The sequence below is a fragment of the Nomascus leucogenys genome, chromosome 22a (genome assembly GCF_006542625.1).
Source record: "Nomascus leucogenys isolate Asia chromosome 22a, Asia_NLE_v1, whole genome shotgun sequence".
Classification (NCBI taxonomy): domain Eukaryota; kingdom Metazoa; phylum Chordata; class Mammalia; order Primates; family Hylobatidae; genus Nomascus; species Nomascus leucogenys.
The window spans coordinates 50,518,703-50,538,906 of NC_044402.1; the positions used below are offsets into that span (position 1 = coordinate 50,518,703).

The following is a 20,204-nucleotide window of genomic DNA, read 5'->3' on the forward strand; positions in this document are numbered from 1 at the left end:
AAGAGTGAATTGTTTTAAATGGGGCTTATGACAATTACTGTCTTATAAACTACACTGTTTGCATCAAACACAAATAAATATTTGGGTGGCATTACAAAAGACTGGGCATACAAAATCATTACTGTGAATATGTTTATTTTTTCTCAAGCTCCAATAGTATGAACATTATTTGTATATTATTTAATATACACACCATAATGTATATGAAACCATTTACTCAGGTCTATACTTTGGAAGAGGCCAGGATTAACATTGAAAATACAAAACTAGATAACCAAAACAGTTTCTATGGGGTTTTAGAATAAATGCATTCAAATTTATGTTTACATCCCATTTGTGTTTTATTTCAAGCAAAAATAAAATTTCTAATGATCTGTTTTCTCTGATGATATACCAATGATCAGGGACATAAAGGAGCTAAGTAGAATGGTTGTAATTTTGTTTGCATATACAAAATATTTGTATATAATAATTATATTTATTGATCTCCATGACCTTGGAATTACTTGCCTTTGTAAAAATTAAAGAAAATTAGAAAACATATTTAATTGCCTTATTCACTCTAGTCTTTTTCTATGACTTGCAATTCCTCTTTATTTTTGTAGATTCGTGGTGAAATCTCATCAGTTTCTTCAGGGCATCCTTCATGTCCTTATTTCTTAAGGTGTAAATGAGCGGGTTGAGACTTGGAGTGATGATGGTGTAAAAGAGGGTGAGGAACTTGTCCTGGTCTTTGGAAGCCCTGTTACCTGGTTGCAGGTATATGTAGATAATAGTTCCATAGAATATAGACACTACAGTAATATGAGATCCACAGGTATTCGTTGCTTTTCGCTGGCCTGCTTTTGACTTCATTCTCAGCACAGCTTTGGCAATGTAGCCATAGGATATAAGAATAAGGATGAGAGGTGTGAGGACAATTATAATGCCTAAAGCGAAAACAGACATTTCAACTGTTGTGGTGTCTACACAAGCTATCTTGACCAGAGCTGGCAACTCACACAAGAAGTGATCCAGAAGGTTGTTTCCACATGTGGGCAAATTCAGAGTGAGTGTACATAATACTACAGAATTGGCCAAACTAATACTCCAGATCATGACAATCATCTTTAGACATAGATGTGGGTTCATGATTACAAAATAATGCAAGGGCTTACATACAGCTGTAAAACGATCATAGGACATAACAGCCAGGAGAAGGCACTCAACTGAGCCCAACCACATGTAAACATAGAGTTGGATGATACAGCCCACATAGCTGATGGTCTTATCAGGTCCCCACAAGCTGACCAGCATCTGAGGGATGATGCTGGTTGTGAAGCATAGATCTAGGAAAGATAAATTTCTGAGGAAAAAGTACATTGGTATATGAAGCTGGGAATCCAGGAGAGATGCAAGAATGATGGCTGTGTTACCCACCAATGTAATTAAGTAGAAGATGGCGACAACTCCTGACAGAATCATCTCCATTTTTGGATGGTCAGAGAAGCCAAGCAGAATAAAACCATGTAAAGAACTATAATTGCTTTGGTCCATAGTCCTTCAATGTCTAAATCCTAGAGTGAGAAAAGGAGGAGGAGAAGGTAGATGACGATACAAGGATAAGGAGAAGGAAGAAGAGGTAGAGGAGGAGGAGGAGGAGGAGGGAGAGGAAGAAGAAAAGGAAAAGAGGAAGAAACAATCTGTCAGCATGAACTATCTAAATAATTTGATAAAATATAGAACTAAACAGATAATTTATGTTACTAATTGAAAAAATTTAATGGATAAAAGTAAAAATTACAGCCAAGAAATCTGCTATTTGTCATATATTGTTTTATGGCAATGAGTTTAATATTAGATTTTTTTTTTTTAAATCCAAGTGACCATGGAGAGTTCATTTTTAAACTTGAGGTCTGAATTATCTCACGTGCAGATTTGAAAGTTTGAAATAGATGCTGGTTCTAAAATGACCCTGTGATTCTTTATAAGCTAGTTAGCTTGATACAATGAACATATTCTTTTATTTGATCAGTAAATTCACCTATAAAATTTAAGTGCTGGGTTAGTGGTAGGATGAGGAAAAGATGTGATAACCTGGAGGATGAACCTGGGGACATTATGCTAACTGAGTAAGCTGAAAGACAAATACTGCATAATTTCATTTATATATGGAATCCAAAAAAGTTGAACTCATCGAAGAAGAGAGTGGGGCAGGAGATGGGTGGGAAAAGGGGAGATGTTGATCAAGGGTACTAAGTTTCAGTTAGAAAAAAGGAACCAGTTTTAGTGATCTCACGGAATGGTGACTACAATAAACATATGCATTGTTTATTTCAAAATTACTAAGAGTAGATTTTAAGTGTTTTCACCACAAAAAATAAGTATGTTAGGTGATGGGTTTGTTAATTAGCCTGATTTAATCATTACACATTATAAACATATATTAAAACACTATATTGCACCCCATAAACATATACAATTACTGCTTGTTAATTAAAAATAAACCTTAAAGAGTGAGGAAAGATTGTTCTTTATGCATATCTTAGTGACTAAGCACCTTTGATCTCCTAGTTTGTTATGTAGGACATCTGGTGTTTACCCTTGGACGCTTTGTCTCATTCTTAACACCTTACTTATCACCAAAACTGGTAAATTTGGATGCAAATATATGTGCTAATTAACCTGTCACTTAAAAAAATCCCTACCACCACAACCCTAATCCAAATCACTATGATTTCTTTTCTTTCTGGCAATAGTCTTGCATCCAGTCCTTGCATCCAGCCTTATGCCTTTACATTGTTACAACATTTGATGAAATCATGTCATCCATCTCCTTAAATCTTGTCAGCCACTTTCCACTACAATTAAGAAATACTACATTGTATACTTAAAGTTTTGCTAGGAGGGTAGATCTTATGTTAAGTGTTCTCATCACATGCACACACATACACAAACACAATAAAGGTGGGAGGAAACTGTTGGAGGTGATGGATGTATATATGGGATAGATTGTGTTGATGGTTTCACAGGTATATACTCACCTTCAAACCCATCAAGTTGTATACATTAAATGTGTACTGCTTTTGTATGTCAGTCATACTTCAATAAAGTGGTCAAAAAGCTAAAATAAAGCATTTGATTAAAAAATAACAGCCATTAGCCAGGTGTGGTGGCATGCTTCTATAGTCCCAGCCACTCGGGAGGCTGAGGCAGGAGGATCACTTGAGCCCAGGAGTTCAAGGTTGCAGTGAGCTATGATTGCACCACTGCACTGCACCTTGGGTGCTGGAGCAAGATCCTGTCTCAAAAACAAACAAAACCCAGATAAATATCAAACTGGTGCTTCTTCTCTCTCTTTATATAGATGTAGTATAAAAAGTTGTGCTTTTTTTGTTTGTTATGCCATTTCAAATACGTTTTTTTGAATATTATTAAGAAATTACTTCCAACTGTGGCAATGATTCAAAAGCAGATACATTTATGAGACTAACTGGAGATAGTGGTTGAAATAGCCATTTTTGAGAAAATCATTTTGTGATTTTCTTAGCATTAGCTTTTCAAAAATTATGATTTGATTCTGAATTTTGCCATTGATCAAATTGGATAGAAAGAAAAATAATTCTCTGAAAGATATTTCAAGCTGTCACACCCCATTAAAGTTCCATAATGTCTGAGCAGGGGCATGAATAATTAATGCTTATTTATTTTAACAGACTCGTTGATGTGTATAATTCTGCCTAACTTCTGAATAAAATAGGGCTTCAGTTAAAATTATATAAAAATCTGAAACTTCTTTTAAAATTAAAATCAATATTATGCTGTTAATTTCTTAACTATTTGATTATTACTACAGTCCATAAAGATTAACTCAGGAAAGAATAAAAATCTTCCTTCTGCCTATTAAAAAGTGACATAGAAAAATCTTCAAATACATTTTCATGCACAGTATGAGATTTAGAAATGGATAAACCTGAGTCCTTTATGGCTCCACAACCTTCAAGAATAAAATATTTCGCTGACAGGTTTCACAAATGGCATTAAAAAACAAAACAAAACAGAATTAAAAACAAGTATCTGAATTCTTCATTTTCAATTTACTCTATGTTTCTCGCTTTTTTTTCTGCTGGATCAATATTTATTCTCAGACTTCTGAAATAAAACCAGCCCATACAGATCTAAGTTCTTTTTCTTCTACTTGCTACAAATTGTTGTACCAATCCAGGCATACTGTTTCTCCAAGAGATTAAGGATGAACATTACTGTGATCCAGAGAGAGTTCCTTTGCCATTCTACTTCTCCACTTTTGTAGAATCCACACTATGGAAAATAGATCCCGGTTAAGCATTTTTTTCTCCAGGGCTGTAAATTTCTCATGATTTCCCTTCAGTGCCACGGTGAATTCTGCTTTTCCCAAAGTGTGTTAGGGTAGAGATTCTCAACAGGACTCCTCCTTCTCGAATATATGACTTCAAGTAAGAGGATGAAACCTGTCACAAATTCTTACTTCTTGTTCTGAGTTTAAATCAACCTGCAAGTTAGATCTTGATAGAGAAACATTAGGAAAAGCAACCAGATAATTCAGAATCAGAATTGAACAAAATTTCCCAGTATTACCTGAAGACTCAGATAATCAAAAAGATTTATCTAAACCATTGGGACTGTATCCAATTAACTTTACTAGAGTACAGTGTCATAGAAAATGCCAGCTTAGAATTAGACCATACCCTAATATTTCACTAGGGCAGGTTTGGTAGATGTAAAAGTTATTTAATATGAAGGAAAACTATAGGACAAGGAAATAAGAAAATGTATTTTCATATTTTTTTGGTTGTGAATTATTATAAAATTTACTCTTAAATATTGTAGATTTCCAACACTACAGTTATACTTAACTATAGAATAATCTTACTATTCAAAGCACAAATATTGATTGTGGAACGAAACTTGCTCTGAGCAGGTATCATTTAAATGAGGTACCTCTAGTGGTTATCTCTGATACTCATGGTCAAAACAGTTCTATTTGAAAGAGATGTTTAATCCCCAAAGCTCTAAACGGTAAGACCAGGATCATAAGATTTACATTTTTGCTCAGGTGTTTTGGTGACCATGAGGGATGATTCAAATACTTCAGTGTCTATGACAATTAGTTTTGTTGTTGTCTCAGAGGTCATGATTTACCCATTAAATTCTAGAGTAAGTATATAGTATGAAAATTTTTGTGAGTTGGCTTATAATCATAGGTTTTAATAGCTTCCTTAAATTAAAATTACGTATCAGTAATAATTGGTTTTAATAAAATACATAAGCACGAATAGGCTGCCTCATGATACATGTTCAAATGTGGATGACATTATCAATCAATAAAATAAAATTTTAACTATCTGCTTCTGTACTATAATAATCAATATATTTTACACTTGAGATATAGTATAGTGTAATGGTTAGATGGATAGATTGTGGAGCCAGACTTTCTGGGCTGAAATCCTGGTGGGTATAGTTATCAGATGTGTGAACTTGGGAAAATTACTTAACCTTCATTGCCTCTGATTTCTTATCTATAATAGGGGATAGTATAATACATAATTTAAAGGGCGAATATAAGGATTCAATAAGTTTAACGTATGTAAATACTACAATACTGGTTGGCACACAGTAAGCATCCAGATAGGTATTAACTATTACAATTTCAATCAGTTCAGGGTGTCTGTGTGCTGCAAAAATATTTGGGGAAAGTTTATGCTGATATTTGATAAAACATCTGGAAAATACTCTCCTTATAAGCACTTCCTTTAGGATTTTATATATAATACACACATATATGAAATATATATACTATATACATAGTATATACATATGTATGTGTATATATTCTTTATAAACGCTATAATAATGATGATAAAAAGAAACATAACATCTAATGGTACATTTTTGTCTATCAAGATTCTAAACATCTGAATACTTGAAATTGTTCGCTTTGACTACAGATCTCAGTTTCACTTATGTATTTTTCTCTTCCCCTTTAGTCAAATTTTCTACAGTTCTCCTTTTTCTTTTAAAAACCGCTTTAAAGTTATAATTGAATTTCACAATTTCAATTCAACCATAGCAAATATTCAATTTTCATTTGAAAAACAAAAATGTATATAAATTCTCATGCCCACCCATGTTTGTGGTTTAAATACATTCCTGCACAGTGACTTTTCTAGTCCCTTGCTCCTTGTTCTGTGATTAAAATCCATGGGTTTGTTACTCAGGAGAAATTATAGAGAAATCCTTTGGATTTTTGAATTAATTTTTAAAAAGGTTTTCATTTGTTATCAAAAAATGGATATACCCAGCTTGTAAAGCAGATGCCCTTGCCTTAAACTTTAATATAAGACCTTTCCATACCCCTTTGAATAAATCAAGACATGTTTTCCTGTTTCCTTTTTATTTAACAATTTTTTCCCTTGCTTACTTTTGCCCCTAACTTATGGAAGCCATTTAAAGTGAAGTTATTAGCAGTGCTTCCACAACTGGCCGAATATCAGAGTAACTGTATTGGCTGGCGTATGTAGAAATTTTAGAAATACAGTGTCCTAAGATTCCTATGCCCTTGCCAAAGGCTCAATTCTTTTCTGTTTATTCTGTGTCCCTAGATAAAATCTTAGAGTTTTAAGGATTTAAATCCCATCTACATATTGATGGCTTTCAAGTGTCTATTTCCAGTCTTCTACATTGAGCATGGAACAGGTAGTTCCAACTGCCTAATTTCATGCACAAAATTATCAGTCTAAACACAGCTAAAATAGAACTCTTGATTGCACTGAATCTGCTCTCATTCCAGTCTTCCTCATTGTAGTAAATGATATAAACATCTACCTATTTCTGGCCACAAACCAGTAATTAAGGAGTTATCCTTAATTACTAGCCTGCCCTCATCTTGAAAAGCTGAACGATTCCAAGCTCGGCTTCTCTCCATTTCCAGAATGACTAACAAACTGGGCCACCCTATTTTTCCTGGATTACCCAATGGATTACTATCTTGTTTCTCTAACTCATTCCCCTTTCAATCTATTCTCCATATGGCGGCCAAAAGCATTCTTTAAAAAAACCACACGATGGCCGGGCGCGGTGGCTCACGCCTGTAATCCCAGCACTTTGGGAGGCCGAGGCGGGCAGATCACCTGAGGTCAGGAGTTCGAGACCAGCCTGATAAACATGGAGAAACCCCTTCTAACAATACAAAATTAACAATACAACAATACAAAATTAGCCGGGTATGGTGGCGCATGCCTGTAATCCCAGCTACTCCAGAGGCTGAGACAGGAGAATTGCTTGAACCTGGGAGACGGAGGTTGCGGTGAGCTGAGATCGCACTGTTGCACTCCAGCCTGGGGGACAGAGCGAGACTCCATCTCAAAAAAACAAGAAACAAAAAACAAAACCCAAGAAAACCAAAACCACAAATCAAGTATTTCCATTTGCCAATTTGAAATCTTTCTAGACTTCCTATGCATTTAGGATAAAATTCAGAGTCCTTACCAAGAACTACCAGATGCACCTTGCCTGGCTCCTTTTATCCCTCCCTCCCTTCTCCCATTCGTCTCATGCCTTTGTCATTCCAGGGTTGCAGGTGTTAAAGTGTCTTTGCATTAAATTTCATTGGCCTGGCAGATTCTGTCCCCAGATTGAACTCCTTGTTTGTAATCGTTTTTCAGATATAATCTATTCAACGAGATCTTTCTTGACTACTTAATCTAAATTAAAATCCCTCCTCCCCAGCTATTCTCTATCACATTTCCATGTGTTTTTCATAGCACTTATCACTCTAAATTTTGTTTTGTTAAAATGTATCTCCCCACAATTAAAACCTAAGGTCCAAACGAATATGGATCTGATCCCCCTTGTTTGCCACATAACTGAATGAATCAATCTAACAAATTTGATTAGCAATAGAAATATAGCAAACAACTAAATAGACAAAACAATAAAGTCCCTGACCTAATGGAGCTTACTTTTATTTGTGAAAACAAGCTCATCAGCCAAATTATATATAGTGTTTATTTGTTCATTGCTTGTTTTTTTTGTTTGTTTGTTTTTGATTTCTTTCTTTTTTTATATAACATCTCACCAAATAGGAACATTCTCTCTTTAGGAATAGTGTTCCGTGTGGATGTTGATTTCTTACTATGCGATTTTACAGATATTGTCTTCCAATATTTCCATAGATTAATTGGTCAGGACCTGATAGCCCTGTGATAATGCTGCACTCAGCATTCCTTGATGATGCTATATTAGCTTCCAGTGGCTGTTTGGTGCCTGGAAGGGGGTCTAGCATGTAACAGGGATCAATAATTGTTTGTTGACTATAAAGCAGTTAGAACAATATCTAATGTGTATATTAAATATCCCATTCAGTCAAGGTTATCTAGGGTGATATATTCAAGAAATATAATGCTAACTCATTTATGTGGTGATGGAGATCAGTGTTTAATGATACTGATCATCAAATAGCCTGGATAAAGAGTATGTTCCCAGAAGAAAGATTTCTGAGACTGCTTTTATGTTATCCTTTACATTTCTATTTTTTGACTTTTTTTTTTTTTTTTTTTTTTTTTGGCTTTTGGGTCTCACTCTGTCACCCAGGCTAAAGTGTAGTGGTGTGATCATGGCTCATTTTGGCCTCAAACTCTTGGGCTCAAGCAATCCTCCCATTTCAGTCTTTCCAATCACTGGGATTACTGGTGTGTGCCACAAAACTTGGCTGTGTTTGATTTTTTTTTTTTTTTTTGGTGGACCATATATTTTACCAAAATATCTGAAATATTGTAAATGATATTTTTTGAAATATCAGAAAATATTTTTGGCATACTTTGGGGAAAAAAGCAAACAAAACCAAAACAATTTACCTGTTTACCTTCTCGTGAACTTATGAAATCAAATATTTTAAGCCTTGTTTTCCCCAAACCGTATGATTCTCTCAATAGTTGCAGAAAAATCTTTTGATAAAATCCAACACCTCTTCATGTTAAAAACCCTCAATAAACTAGGTATCCAAAGAACATACTTCAAAATAATAAAAGCCATTTATTTCACTCCCACAGCCAACATCATACCAAATAGGTAAAAGCTGGAAGCATTCCCTTTAAGAAGTGGAATAAGACAAGAATTCTGACACTACTGTTATTCAACATAGTACTGGAAATCCTAGCCAAATAAATCAGGCAAGAGAGAGAAAAAGCATCCAGATAGGAAAAGAGGAAGTCAAATTATGCTATGATTCTATGACTAGAAAACCCCAAAGACTGCCAAAAGGCTTCTAGACCTGCTAAAACAACTTAAGTAAAGTTTGAAGATACAAAATCAGTGTAAAAAATCGATAGCATTTCTATACACCAATAACGTTCAAGCTGAGAGCCAACTCAAGAATGTAATTCCCTTTAAAATACACACACACACACAACCTAGGAATACTTCTAACCAAGGAAGTGAAAGATCTCCACAAAAAGGAACTACAAAGCACTGCTGAAAGAAATCATAGATGACACAAACAAATGGAAAAACCTTCCATGCTCATGGATTGGAAGAATCAACAACATAAATTAAATGTCTAAATTTTACCACCTAATCCAGTCTACAGATTCAACACTATTCCTATTAAATTACCAATGTCATTTTGCACAGAACTAGAAAAAATGATTCTAAAATTACACAGAACCAAAAAAGAGCCCAAATAGCCGTAACAATCTTAAGCAAAAAGAACAAAACTGGAGGCATCACATTACTGGACTTCAAACTATACTACAAGTCTACAGTAATCAAAACAGCAAGGTACTGGTACAGAAATAGGCACCTAGACCAATGGAACAGAATAAAGAACCCAGAAATAAAGCAGCATACCTACAACTAACTGATCTTGAACAAAGTTGACAAAAATAAGCAATGCACAAAGGACTCCCTATTCCATAAATGGTCCTAGGAAAACTGGCTAAGTATATTCAGAAGGATGAAACTTAACCCTTACCAAGCACCATACACAAAAATTAATTCAAGAAAGATTAAAGACTTAAATGTAAAGCTTCAAACTATAAAAATCCTGGGACAAAAACTCGGAAATACCCTTTTGGACATTGGCCTTGGCAAAGAACTTATGACCAAGTCCTCAAAAGCAATTGCAACACACAAAAAGTTGACAAATGGGACGTAATTAAACCAAAGAGCTTCTGCACAGCAAAAGTACCTATCAACAGAATAAACAGACAACTTACAGAATGGGAGAAAATATTTGCAAACTATGCATCTGACAAAGGACTAATATCCAGAATCTATAAGGAACCTAAACAAATCAACAAGAGAAAAACAAATAACCCCTTTAAAGAATGGGCAAAGAACATGAATGGACAATTCTCAAAAGAGGACATAAAAGCAGCTAACAAACATATAAAAAAATGTTCAAACACTAATCATTAGAGAAATGCCACTCAAAACCACAATGAGATACCATCATGCACCAGTCTGAATGGCTATTACTAAAAAATAAAAAAATGACAGTTATTGATGAGGCTGCACAGAAAATGGAACACTTATACACTGCTGGTGGGAATGTAAATTAGTTCAGCCACTAAGGGAAAGTAGTTTGGGAATTTCTCAAAGAACTGAAAATAGAATTACCATTCAACCTAGCAATTCCATCACTGGGTATGTGCCTCCCACCAAATAAATTGTTCTACCCAAAAGACACATGCACTTGCATGTTCATTGCAGCACTATTCACAATTGCAAAGACATGGAATCAAGCTAGGTCCCCATTAATGGTGGATTGGATAAAGAAAATGTGGTACATATACAACATGGAATGCTACACAGCCATAAAAGAGAACGAAATAATGTCATTTGAAGCAATATGGATGCAGCTGGAGGCCATTATCCTTAGCAAATTAATGCAGAAATAGAAAACCGAATATCACATCTTCTCACTTGATTTAAAGTTTAAGGAGCTAAATCTTGGGTACATACAGACATAAAGATGGAAACAGTAGACACTAGGGATTCCAAAAGGAAGGAGAGGAGGAGAGGAGCAAGGACTGAAAAATCTCCTATTGTGTACTATATTCATTGTCTGGGGACAGGCTTAATATAAGCCCAAACCTCAGCATCACACAATATACCCTTGTAATAAACCTGCCCATGTATCCCCCTGAATCTAAACTAAAAATATAAATTTTAAAAAACCGTTTTTTCATAGTAATCATAAAATATACACTTATGCAATTTATGAAAATAATATAGTTTTACCTTTGCTCTTCTCACCCCACCTTTGTGAAGGTATAATTAACAAGTAAAAATTGCATACACTTACTGTGTATATGTTTTGACATAGGTATATATTGTGAAGTGATTACCACAAACCAGCTAATTAACCTATCCATCAGCTGACATATTTTTTCTTGTTTTGTAGTGAGACTATTTAAGATCTACACTCTAAACAAATTTCAAATATTAAATACTGTATCATTAACTATATTCACCATGCTGCATATTAAATCCCCAGAACTTGTTCACCTTATAACTGAAAGCTTGTACCTTCTGACCAACATATCCCTATTTTCCCCTCCCCCAGCTCTTGGAAACCACCATTCTAATTCTATTCTCTGTTTCTGTGAATTTAGCTTTTTAAGATTTTATGTATAAGTGCGTTCATATGGTATTTGTCTTTCTCTGATTCACTTATTTTACCAACCATAATGCCAACAAGTTGATCCATGTTGTTGGAAGTGGCAGAATTTCCTTTTGGATGGATGCTTGGTTTGTTTCCAAGTGTTGGGTAATGCGAATGATGCTACGTTGAATATAAGAGTGCATATATCTCTTTGACTTATTATTTTTGTTTCCTTTGGGTATATACCCAGCAGTGGGATTGCTGGATAAGATGGTAGCTCTGGTTTTGATTTTTGAGGAACCTGTATACTGTTTTCTAAAATGGCTGTTCCAATTTACATTCCCACCAGTAGTGCATAAGGATTCCTTTTCTTTCTGAATCCTTGCCAATACTTGTTATCTCTTGTCTTGATAATAGCCATCCTAACATGTTAGCTGATCTCATTGTGGTTTTAATTTTCATTTCTCTCAATAGTGCTGTTGAGCATTATTTCACATATCTGTTGGCCATATGTATGTCTTCTATTGAGAAATGTCAGCTCAGGTCCTTTGGCCATTCAAAAATCAATTTATTGTATTATTTTTGCTATGGAGTTGTTTGAATTCCTTGTATTTTTTGGATATTAACTCCTTATCAGATTTGTGAGTTATGTAAGATAATGGTTCAATTTTATTATTTTGCATATAGATACTAAGTTTTCCCAGCACCATTTATTGAATCAACTATCCTTTCTCCTGTGTATTCTTGACACATTTGTCAAATAGTAGTTAGTTGACCATATATGTGTGGATATATTTCTGGGGACTTGATTGTGCTCCATTGGTCTGTGTGTCTGCTTTTATGCCAGTATCATACTGTTTTGATCCCTATGGTTCTGTAATATGGTTTCAAGTCAGGAAATGTGATGCCTCAGCTTTTATGTTGTTGTTGTTCAAGTTGTTTTGGCTATTTATGTTTTTTTTGTGGTTCCATACATATTTTAGAATTTTTCCTCTATTGCTGTGAAAAATGTCCTTAGAGTTTTGATAAGAATTGCATTGAATCTGTCAATGACTTTGGGTATTATGGACATTTTAGTAGTAGTAATTCTTCTATTCCATAAGCATGAAATATTTTAAACATTTATTTGTATTTTCTTCAATTTATTTCATCAATATTTTATAGTTTTAAGTGTAAAGATTAATCACTTCCAGGGTTAAATTTGTTTCTAAATAGTTTACTCATTTTGATGATATTGTAAATGGCATTTGTTTTTCCAGATAATACAGTGTTACTGTACAGAAACACAATTGAATATTTTTTCAATTGACAAATAACAATTGTATTTCTTTAAAGTGTACAATCATGATGTTTTGATATGTGAATACATTGTGGAATGGCTAAGTTAAGCTATTTAACATATTTATTACCTCCTTTTTTGTGATGCAAATATTTAAAATATAGTATTTTGGCAATTTTTAAGAATACAATATATTGTTATTAAGTATGGCCATCATGATGTACAATAGATCACTTGAATTTATTCCTCCTATCTGAAATTTTGTATCCTTTCACTAAGATCTGTCTGTATTCCCCACCCCCCAGCCTCTGGTAAGCACTATCTTACTCCGTTTCTGTAAGTTTAACTATTTTAGATTCCATTTGTTTCTCTGTGTCTCGCTTATTTCACTTAATGTCCTCCAGGAAATACATGTTATAATAAATGGCAAACTTTCTTTCTTTTTTAAAATTACTGAATAGTATTCTATACTGTATATTAACCACATCTTCTTTATCCATTTTTTGTTGATGGACACTTAGGTTGATTTTTGCTATTGTGCATATTTTTGCTACTGTGAATAATCCTGCAATGAACACGGGAGTGAGATATCTTCTCAAATAAGGCTTTCTTTGGGTATATATCCAGACCTGAGATTCCTGGATCATATGATAGTTCTATTTTTAATTCTTTGAGGAACTCCCTTACTATTTTCCATAAAGGCTATACTAATTTATGTTTCCATCAATAGAGTGCAAGAGTTTTCTTTCTCTGCAGCCTCTCCAACATTACCTTTTTTTTTTTTTTTTTTTGGTTAATAGCCATTCTAACATGTGCGAGGTGATCTCACTGTGGTTTTAATTTGGATTTTTCTAATGAGTGGTGATGTTGAGCATTTTTTATATACCTGGCCATGTCTTTGAGAAATGTCTATTCAATCAGTTGTCCAATCTTTCATTAGGCTGTTAGTTTTCTTACTACTGAGTTGTTTGAGTTCCTTATTTATTTTGTGTATTAAACACATTAGATGTATGGTTTGCAAATATTTTCTTCTAATATTTCTTTGGGTTGTCTATTCACTCTGTTGATTGTTTCCTTTTCTGTGCAGAAGCTTTTTAGTTTGATGTAATTCTATTTGTCTGTCTTTACTTTTGTTGCCTGTGCTTTGAGGATCACCGAAAAAAACCATTGCTCAGGCCAATGTCATGGAGGTTTTCCCCTATGTTTTCTTGTAGTTTTAAAGTTTATGGCATTATGTCTAAGCTTTTAGTTAATTTTGAGTTGAGTTTTGTAGGTGATGTGAGATGAGGGTCTAATTTCATTCTTCTGCAGGTGGACATCCAGTTTTCCAAACACCATTCATTAAAGAGACTGTTCTTTTCTCATTATGTGTTTTTGGCACTTTTGTTGAAAATCAGTTGGCTGTAAATACTTGGATTTATTTCTAGCTCCTTATTCTATTGTATTGGTCTATGTGTCTCTTTTTATGCCAGTACCATACTGTTTTTATTACCATAGCTTTGTAGTACATTTTCAAATTAAGTACTATAATGCCTTCAGCTTTATTCTTCTTGCTCAAGATTGCTTTGTCTGTTTAGTGTCTTTTGTGATTCCCCATAAATTTTAAGATTGTTTCTCTATTTCTACGAAAAATGTCATTGGAATTTTGATAAGAACTGTATTGATTTGTTGATTATTTTGGGTAGTATGAACATTTCAGCAGTTTTAGTTGTTCCAGTCCATGAACAAGGAATTTTTTCATTTATCGTCTTCAATTTCTTTTACCAATGCCCTACAGATTTCACTATGCGTATCTTTCACCTCTTTGGTTTAATTTATGCCTGAGCATTTTCATGTTTTGAAAATAGGATTGTTTTATTGATTCTTTTAAAAATAGTTTGTTAGTGTAACAACACTTTTTTTAAAAAATATAAATTAAGTTCTAGGATACATGTGCAGAACGTGCAGGTTTGTTACATAGGTATAAATGTGCCATGGTGGTTTGTTGCACCGATCAACCCGTCATCTACATTAGGTATTTCTCCTAATGCTAGCCCTCTCCTAGCCTCCCACCCACTGACAAGCCCCAGTGTGTGACGTTCCCCTCCCTGTGTCCATGTGTTCTCATTGTTCAACTCCCACTTATAAGTGAGAACATGCGGTGTTTGATTTTCCATTCCTGCGTTAGTTTGCTGAGAATGATGGTTTCCAGCTTCATCCATGTCCCTGCAAAGGTCATGAACTCGTCATTTTTTATGGGTGCATAGTATTCCATGGTGCTTATGTGCCGCATTATCTTTATCCAGTCTATCATTGTTGGGCATTTGGGTTGGTTCCAAGTCCTTGCTATTGTGAACAGTGCTGCAATACACATACGTGTGCATGTGTCTTTACAGTAGCATGATTTATAATCCTTGGGGTATATACCCAGTAATGGGATAGCATGATTTATAATCCTTTAGGTATATACCCAGTAATGGGATTGCTGGGTCAAATGGTATTTCTGGTTCTAGATCCTTGAGGAATCGCCACACTGTCTTCTACAATGGTTGAACTAATTTCCACTCCCACCAACATTGTAAAAGCATTCCTATTTCTCCACATCTTCTCCAGCATCTGTTGTTTCCTGACTTTTTAATGATCACCATTCTAACTGGTGTGAGATGGTATCTCATTGTGGTTTTGATTGGCATTTCTCTAATGACCATTGATAATGAGCTTTTTTTCATATGTTTGTTGGGCACATAAATGTCTTCTTTTGAGAAGTGTCTGTTTATATCCTTTGCCCACTTTTTGATAGGGTTGTTTGTTTTTTTTCTTGTAAATTTGTTTGAGTTCATTGTAGATTCTGGATATTAGCCCTTTGTCAGATGGATAGATTGCAAAAATTTTTTCCCATTCTATAGGTTGCCTGTTCATTCTGATGGTAGTTTCTTTCGCTATGCAGATGTTCTTTAGTTTAATTAGATCCCATTTGTTGATTTTGGCTTTTGTTGCCATTGCTTTTGGTGTTTTAGACATGAAGTCTTTGCCCATGCCTATGTCCTGAATGGTATTTCCAAGTTTTCCTGTAGGATTTTTATGGTTTTAGGTCTTAGGTTTAAGTCTTTAATCCATCTTGAGATAATTTTTGTATAAGGTGTAAGGAAGGGTCCAGTTTCTGTTTTCTGCATATGGCTAGCCAGTTTTCCCAATACCATTTATTAAATAGGGAATCCCTTTCCCCATTGCTTGTTTTTGTGAGGTTTGTCAAAATCAGATGGTTGCAGATGTGTGCTATTATTTCTGAGGCCTCTGTTCTGTTCCATTGCTCTATATATTTGTTTTGGTACCAGTGCCATGCTGTTTTGGTTACTGTAGCCTTGTAGTATAGTTTGAAGTCAGATAGCATGATGCCTCCGGCTTTGTTCTTTTTGCTTATAATTGTGTTTGCTATACAGGCTCTTTTTTGGTGCCATATGAAATTTAAAGTAGTTTTTCTAATTCTGCGAAGAAAGTTAATGGTAGCTTGATTGGGATAGCATTGAATCTATAAATTACTTTGGGCAGTATGGCCATTTTCATGATATTGATTCTTCCTATCCATGAGCATGGAATGTTTTTCCATTTGTTTGTGTCTTCTCTCATTTCCCTGAGCAGTGGTTTGTAGTTCTCCTTGAAGAGGTCCTTCACATCCCTTCTAAATTGTACTCCTAGGTATTTTATTCTCTTTGTAGCAATTGTGAATGAGAGTTCACTCATGATTTGGCTATTTCTATTATTGGTGTTTAGGAATGCTTGTGATTTTTGCACGTTGATTTTGTATCCTGAGACTTTGCTGAAGTTGCTCATCAGCTTAAGGAGATTTTGGGCTGAGACAATGGGGTTTTCTAAATATATAATCATGTCATCTGCAAACAGAGATAATTTGATATCCTTTCTTCCTATTTGTATACCCCTTATTTCTTTCTCTTGCCTGATTGTCCTGGCCAGAACTTCCAATACTATGTTGAATAGGAGTGGTGAGAAAGGGCATCCCTGTCTTGTGCCAGTTTTCAAAGGGAATACTTACAGCTTTTGCCCATTCAGTATGATATTGGCTGTGGGTTTGTCATAAATAGCTCTTACTATTTTGAAATATGTTCCATCAATACCTAGTTTATTGAGTGTTTTTAGCATGAAGGGGTGTTGAATTTTATTGAAGGCCTTTTCTGTATTTATTGAGATAATCATGTGGTTTTTGTCATTGGTTCTGTTTATGTGATGGATTACGTTTATTGATTTGTGTATGTTGAACCAGCCTTGCATCCCAGGGATGAAGCTGACTAGCTCGTGGTGGATAAGCTTTTGGATGTGCTGTTTGATTGTTTGCTAGTATTTTATTGAAAATTTTCACATCAATGTTCATCAGGGATGTTGGCCTGAAATTTTCTTTTTTGTTGTTGTTGTGTCTCTACCAGGTTTTGGTATCAAGATGATGCTGACTTCATTAAATGAGTTAGGGAGGAGTCCCTCTTTTTCTATAGTTTGGAATAGTTTCGGAAGGAATGGTACCAGGTCATCTTAGTACCTCTGGTAGAATTCGGCTGTCAATCTGTGTGGTCCTGGAATTTTTTTTGGTTGGTAGGCTATTAGTTACTACCTCAATTTCAGAACTTGCTACTGGTCTATTCAGGGATTCGACCTCTTCCTGGTTTAGTCTTGGGAGGGTGTGTGTCCAGAAGTTTATCAATTTCTTCTAGATTTTCTGGTTTATTTGCGTAGAGGTGTTTATAATATTCTCTGATGGTAGTTTGTTTTTCTGTGAGATCAGTGGTGATATCCCTTTATCATTTTTTGTTGTGTCTGATTCTTCTCTCTTTTCTCCCTTTTCATAAAACATTTCATGGATTCATTGACTTTTTGAAGGGTTTTTGGTGTCTGTATCTCCTTCAGTTTTGCTCTGATTTTAGTTATTTCTTGTCTTCTGCTAGCTTTTGAATTTGTTTGCTCTTGCTTCTCTAGTTTTTCCAATTGTGATGTTAAGGTGTCAGTTTTAGATCTTTTCCTTTTTCTGATGTTGGCATCCAGTGGTATAAATTTTCCTCTAAACACTGCTTTAGCTGTGTCCCAGAGATTCTGGTACATTGTGTCTTTGTTCTCATTGGTTTCAAAGAACTTCTTTATTTCTGCCTTAATTTTGTTATTTACCCAGTAGTCATTCAGGAGCAGGCTGTTCAGCTTCCATGTAGTTGTGCAGTTTTGAGTGAGTTTCTTAATCCTGAGTTCTAATTTGATTGCACTGTGGTCTGAGAGACTGTTTTTTATGATTTCTCTTCTTTTGTGTTTGCTGAGGAGTGTTTTACTCCCAATTATGTGGCCAATTTTAGAATAAGTGTAATGTGGTTCTGAGAAGAATGCATATTCTGCTGATTTGGGGTGGAGAGTTCTGTAGATGTCTATTAGGTCTGTTTTGTCCAGAGCTGAGTTCAAGTTCTGAATATCCTTATTAATTTTCTGTCTCACTTATCTGTCTAATATTGACAGTGGGGTGTTAAAGTCTCCCACTATTATTGTGTGAGAGTCTGAGTCTCTTTGTAGGTCTCTTAAGAACTTGCTTTATGAAACTGGGTGCACTTGTATTGGGTGCATATATATTTAGGATAGTTAGCTCTTGTTGCACTGATCTCTTTACCATTATGTAATTCCCTTCTTTGTCTTTTTTGATCTTTGTTGGTTAAAAGTCATAATTTATCAGAGAATAGGATTGCTACTGCTGCTTTTTTTTTTTTTTTTTGCTTTCCATTTGCTTGGTAAATATTCCTCCATCTCTTTATTTTGAGCCTATGTGTGTCTTTGCACATGAGATGGGTCTCCTGAATACAGCACACTGATGGGTCTTGACTCTTTATCCATAATTTGTCAGTATGTGTGTTTTAATTGGAACATTTAGCCCATTTATATTTAACATTAATATTGTTATGTGTGAATTCGATCATGTCATTATGATGCTAGCTGGTTATTTTGCCTGTTGGTTGATGCAGTTTCTTCATAATGTCAATAGTCTTTACAATACTGCAAAAACACTACTGATTTTTATGTTGATTTATATCCTGAATTAGTTCATTAGTTTTAACAGTTTTTGGTGCAGTATTTAGGGTTTCTATATATAAGAATAGGTAATCAGCATACAAAGACCACTTCCTCCCTCCATCCCTCCCTCCCTTTCTCTCTTTCTTTTTCTTTTTCTTTCTTTCTCTCTCTTTCTCTCTCTCTTTCTTTCTCTCTCTCTCTCTCTCTCGTTCATTCTGATTTGTATGCTTTTAATTTCTTTCTCTTGCCTAATTGCCGTGGCTATAACTTCCAGTACTAGGTTGAATAGAAGTGGTGAGAGTGGGCATCTTTGCTTTGTTTCTGATCTGAGAGGGAAAACTTTCAAGTTGATGATCTCAGCTGTGGGGTTGTCATACATGGTCTTTATTGTGTTGTCATACATGGTCTTTATTGTGTTGTCATACATTCCTTATAACCAATTTGTTGAGACATTTCTTATGAAGAAATATTGAATGTTTTTCAAATTCTTTTCCAATCTCAAAGTACCAGAATTCTTTGTGAGGTGTTTTTTTTTTTTTTTTTCTTTTTTCTTTTTGGCAGGGTCTTGCTCTGTCACCCAGACTACAGTGCAGTGGTGTGATCATGGCTCACTGCAGACTTGACCTTCTGGTCTCAGGGAATCCTTCCTCAGCCCCCTCAGTAGCTGGAACTATGAGCATGCACTACCATACTTGGCTACTTTTTAAATTTCTGTAGGATAGGGGTCTGACTACATAGTCCAAGCTGGTCTTCTACTTCTGGGCTGAAGCAATTCTCCTGCCTTGGCCTCCCAAAGTGCTGGGATTAGAGGTATGAGCCACCATGCCTGGTCCTTTCATGAGTTTTTATGCTTGCAATTCAGACTGATAAGTGAATGACAGTGAGAATTCAATTCTCCAATGCCTACTCTCATAATCTAAAGAAAGCAATGCAGAAATGGTTTCCTGAAAGGAAGAATCTTTGTTTTTAGTTTTTTAAAGATTAGGTTTACTGGATGTCAGAAAAATATGTTTACATTAAGGCAACATTGAGTTTTGATGATGGTGTGTAAGTTCTTAGCTGTCAAGCCTCTTAAACAGTGATCATTAATCCTCTTAGACTTTGGGGTTGTTGTGTGAGGCCTAGGAGGAGCACGCTAGCAGTGGCCAGTCTTCTTTAATCAAGAACAGCCACATTATACATTCCATGTTATGTGTGCTGTGATGTGAAAATATTTGGAAAACTCTCTATTCCCCCACTGCTGCCAGACTTATGGTCTTTCTTTGTTCCCAG

The 20,204-nt window shown here is 35.0% G+C and overlaps 1 protein-coding gene across 1 annotated transcript; it reads right to left on the minus strand.

The window, feature by feature from the left end:
* Positions 1 to 573: 573 nt before the first annotated feature.
* Positions 574 to 1,536, minus strand: LOC100582185 (olfactory receptor 2W1). The gene has a single exon (XM_003272002.1). It carries the CDS (start codon positions 1,534 to 1,536, stop codon positions 574 to 576), a length of 963 nt encoding a protein of 320 aa, XP_003272050.1.
* Between the last annotated feature and the right edge of the window lie 18,668 nt (positions 1,537 to 20,204).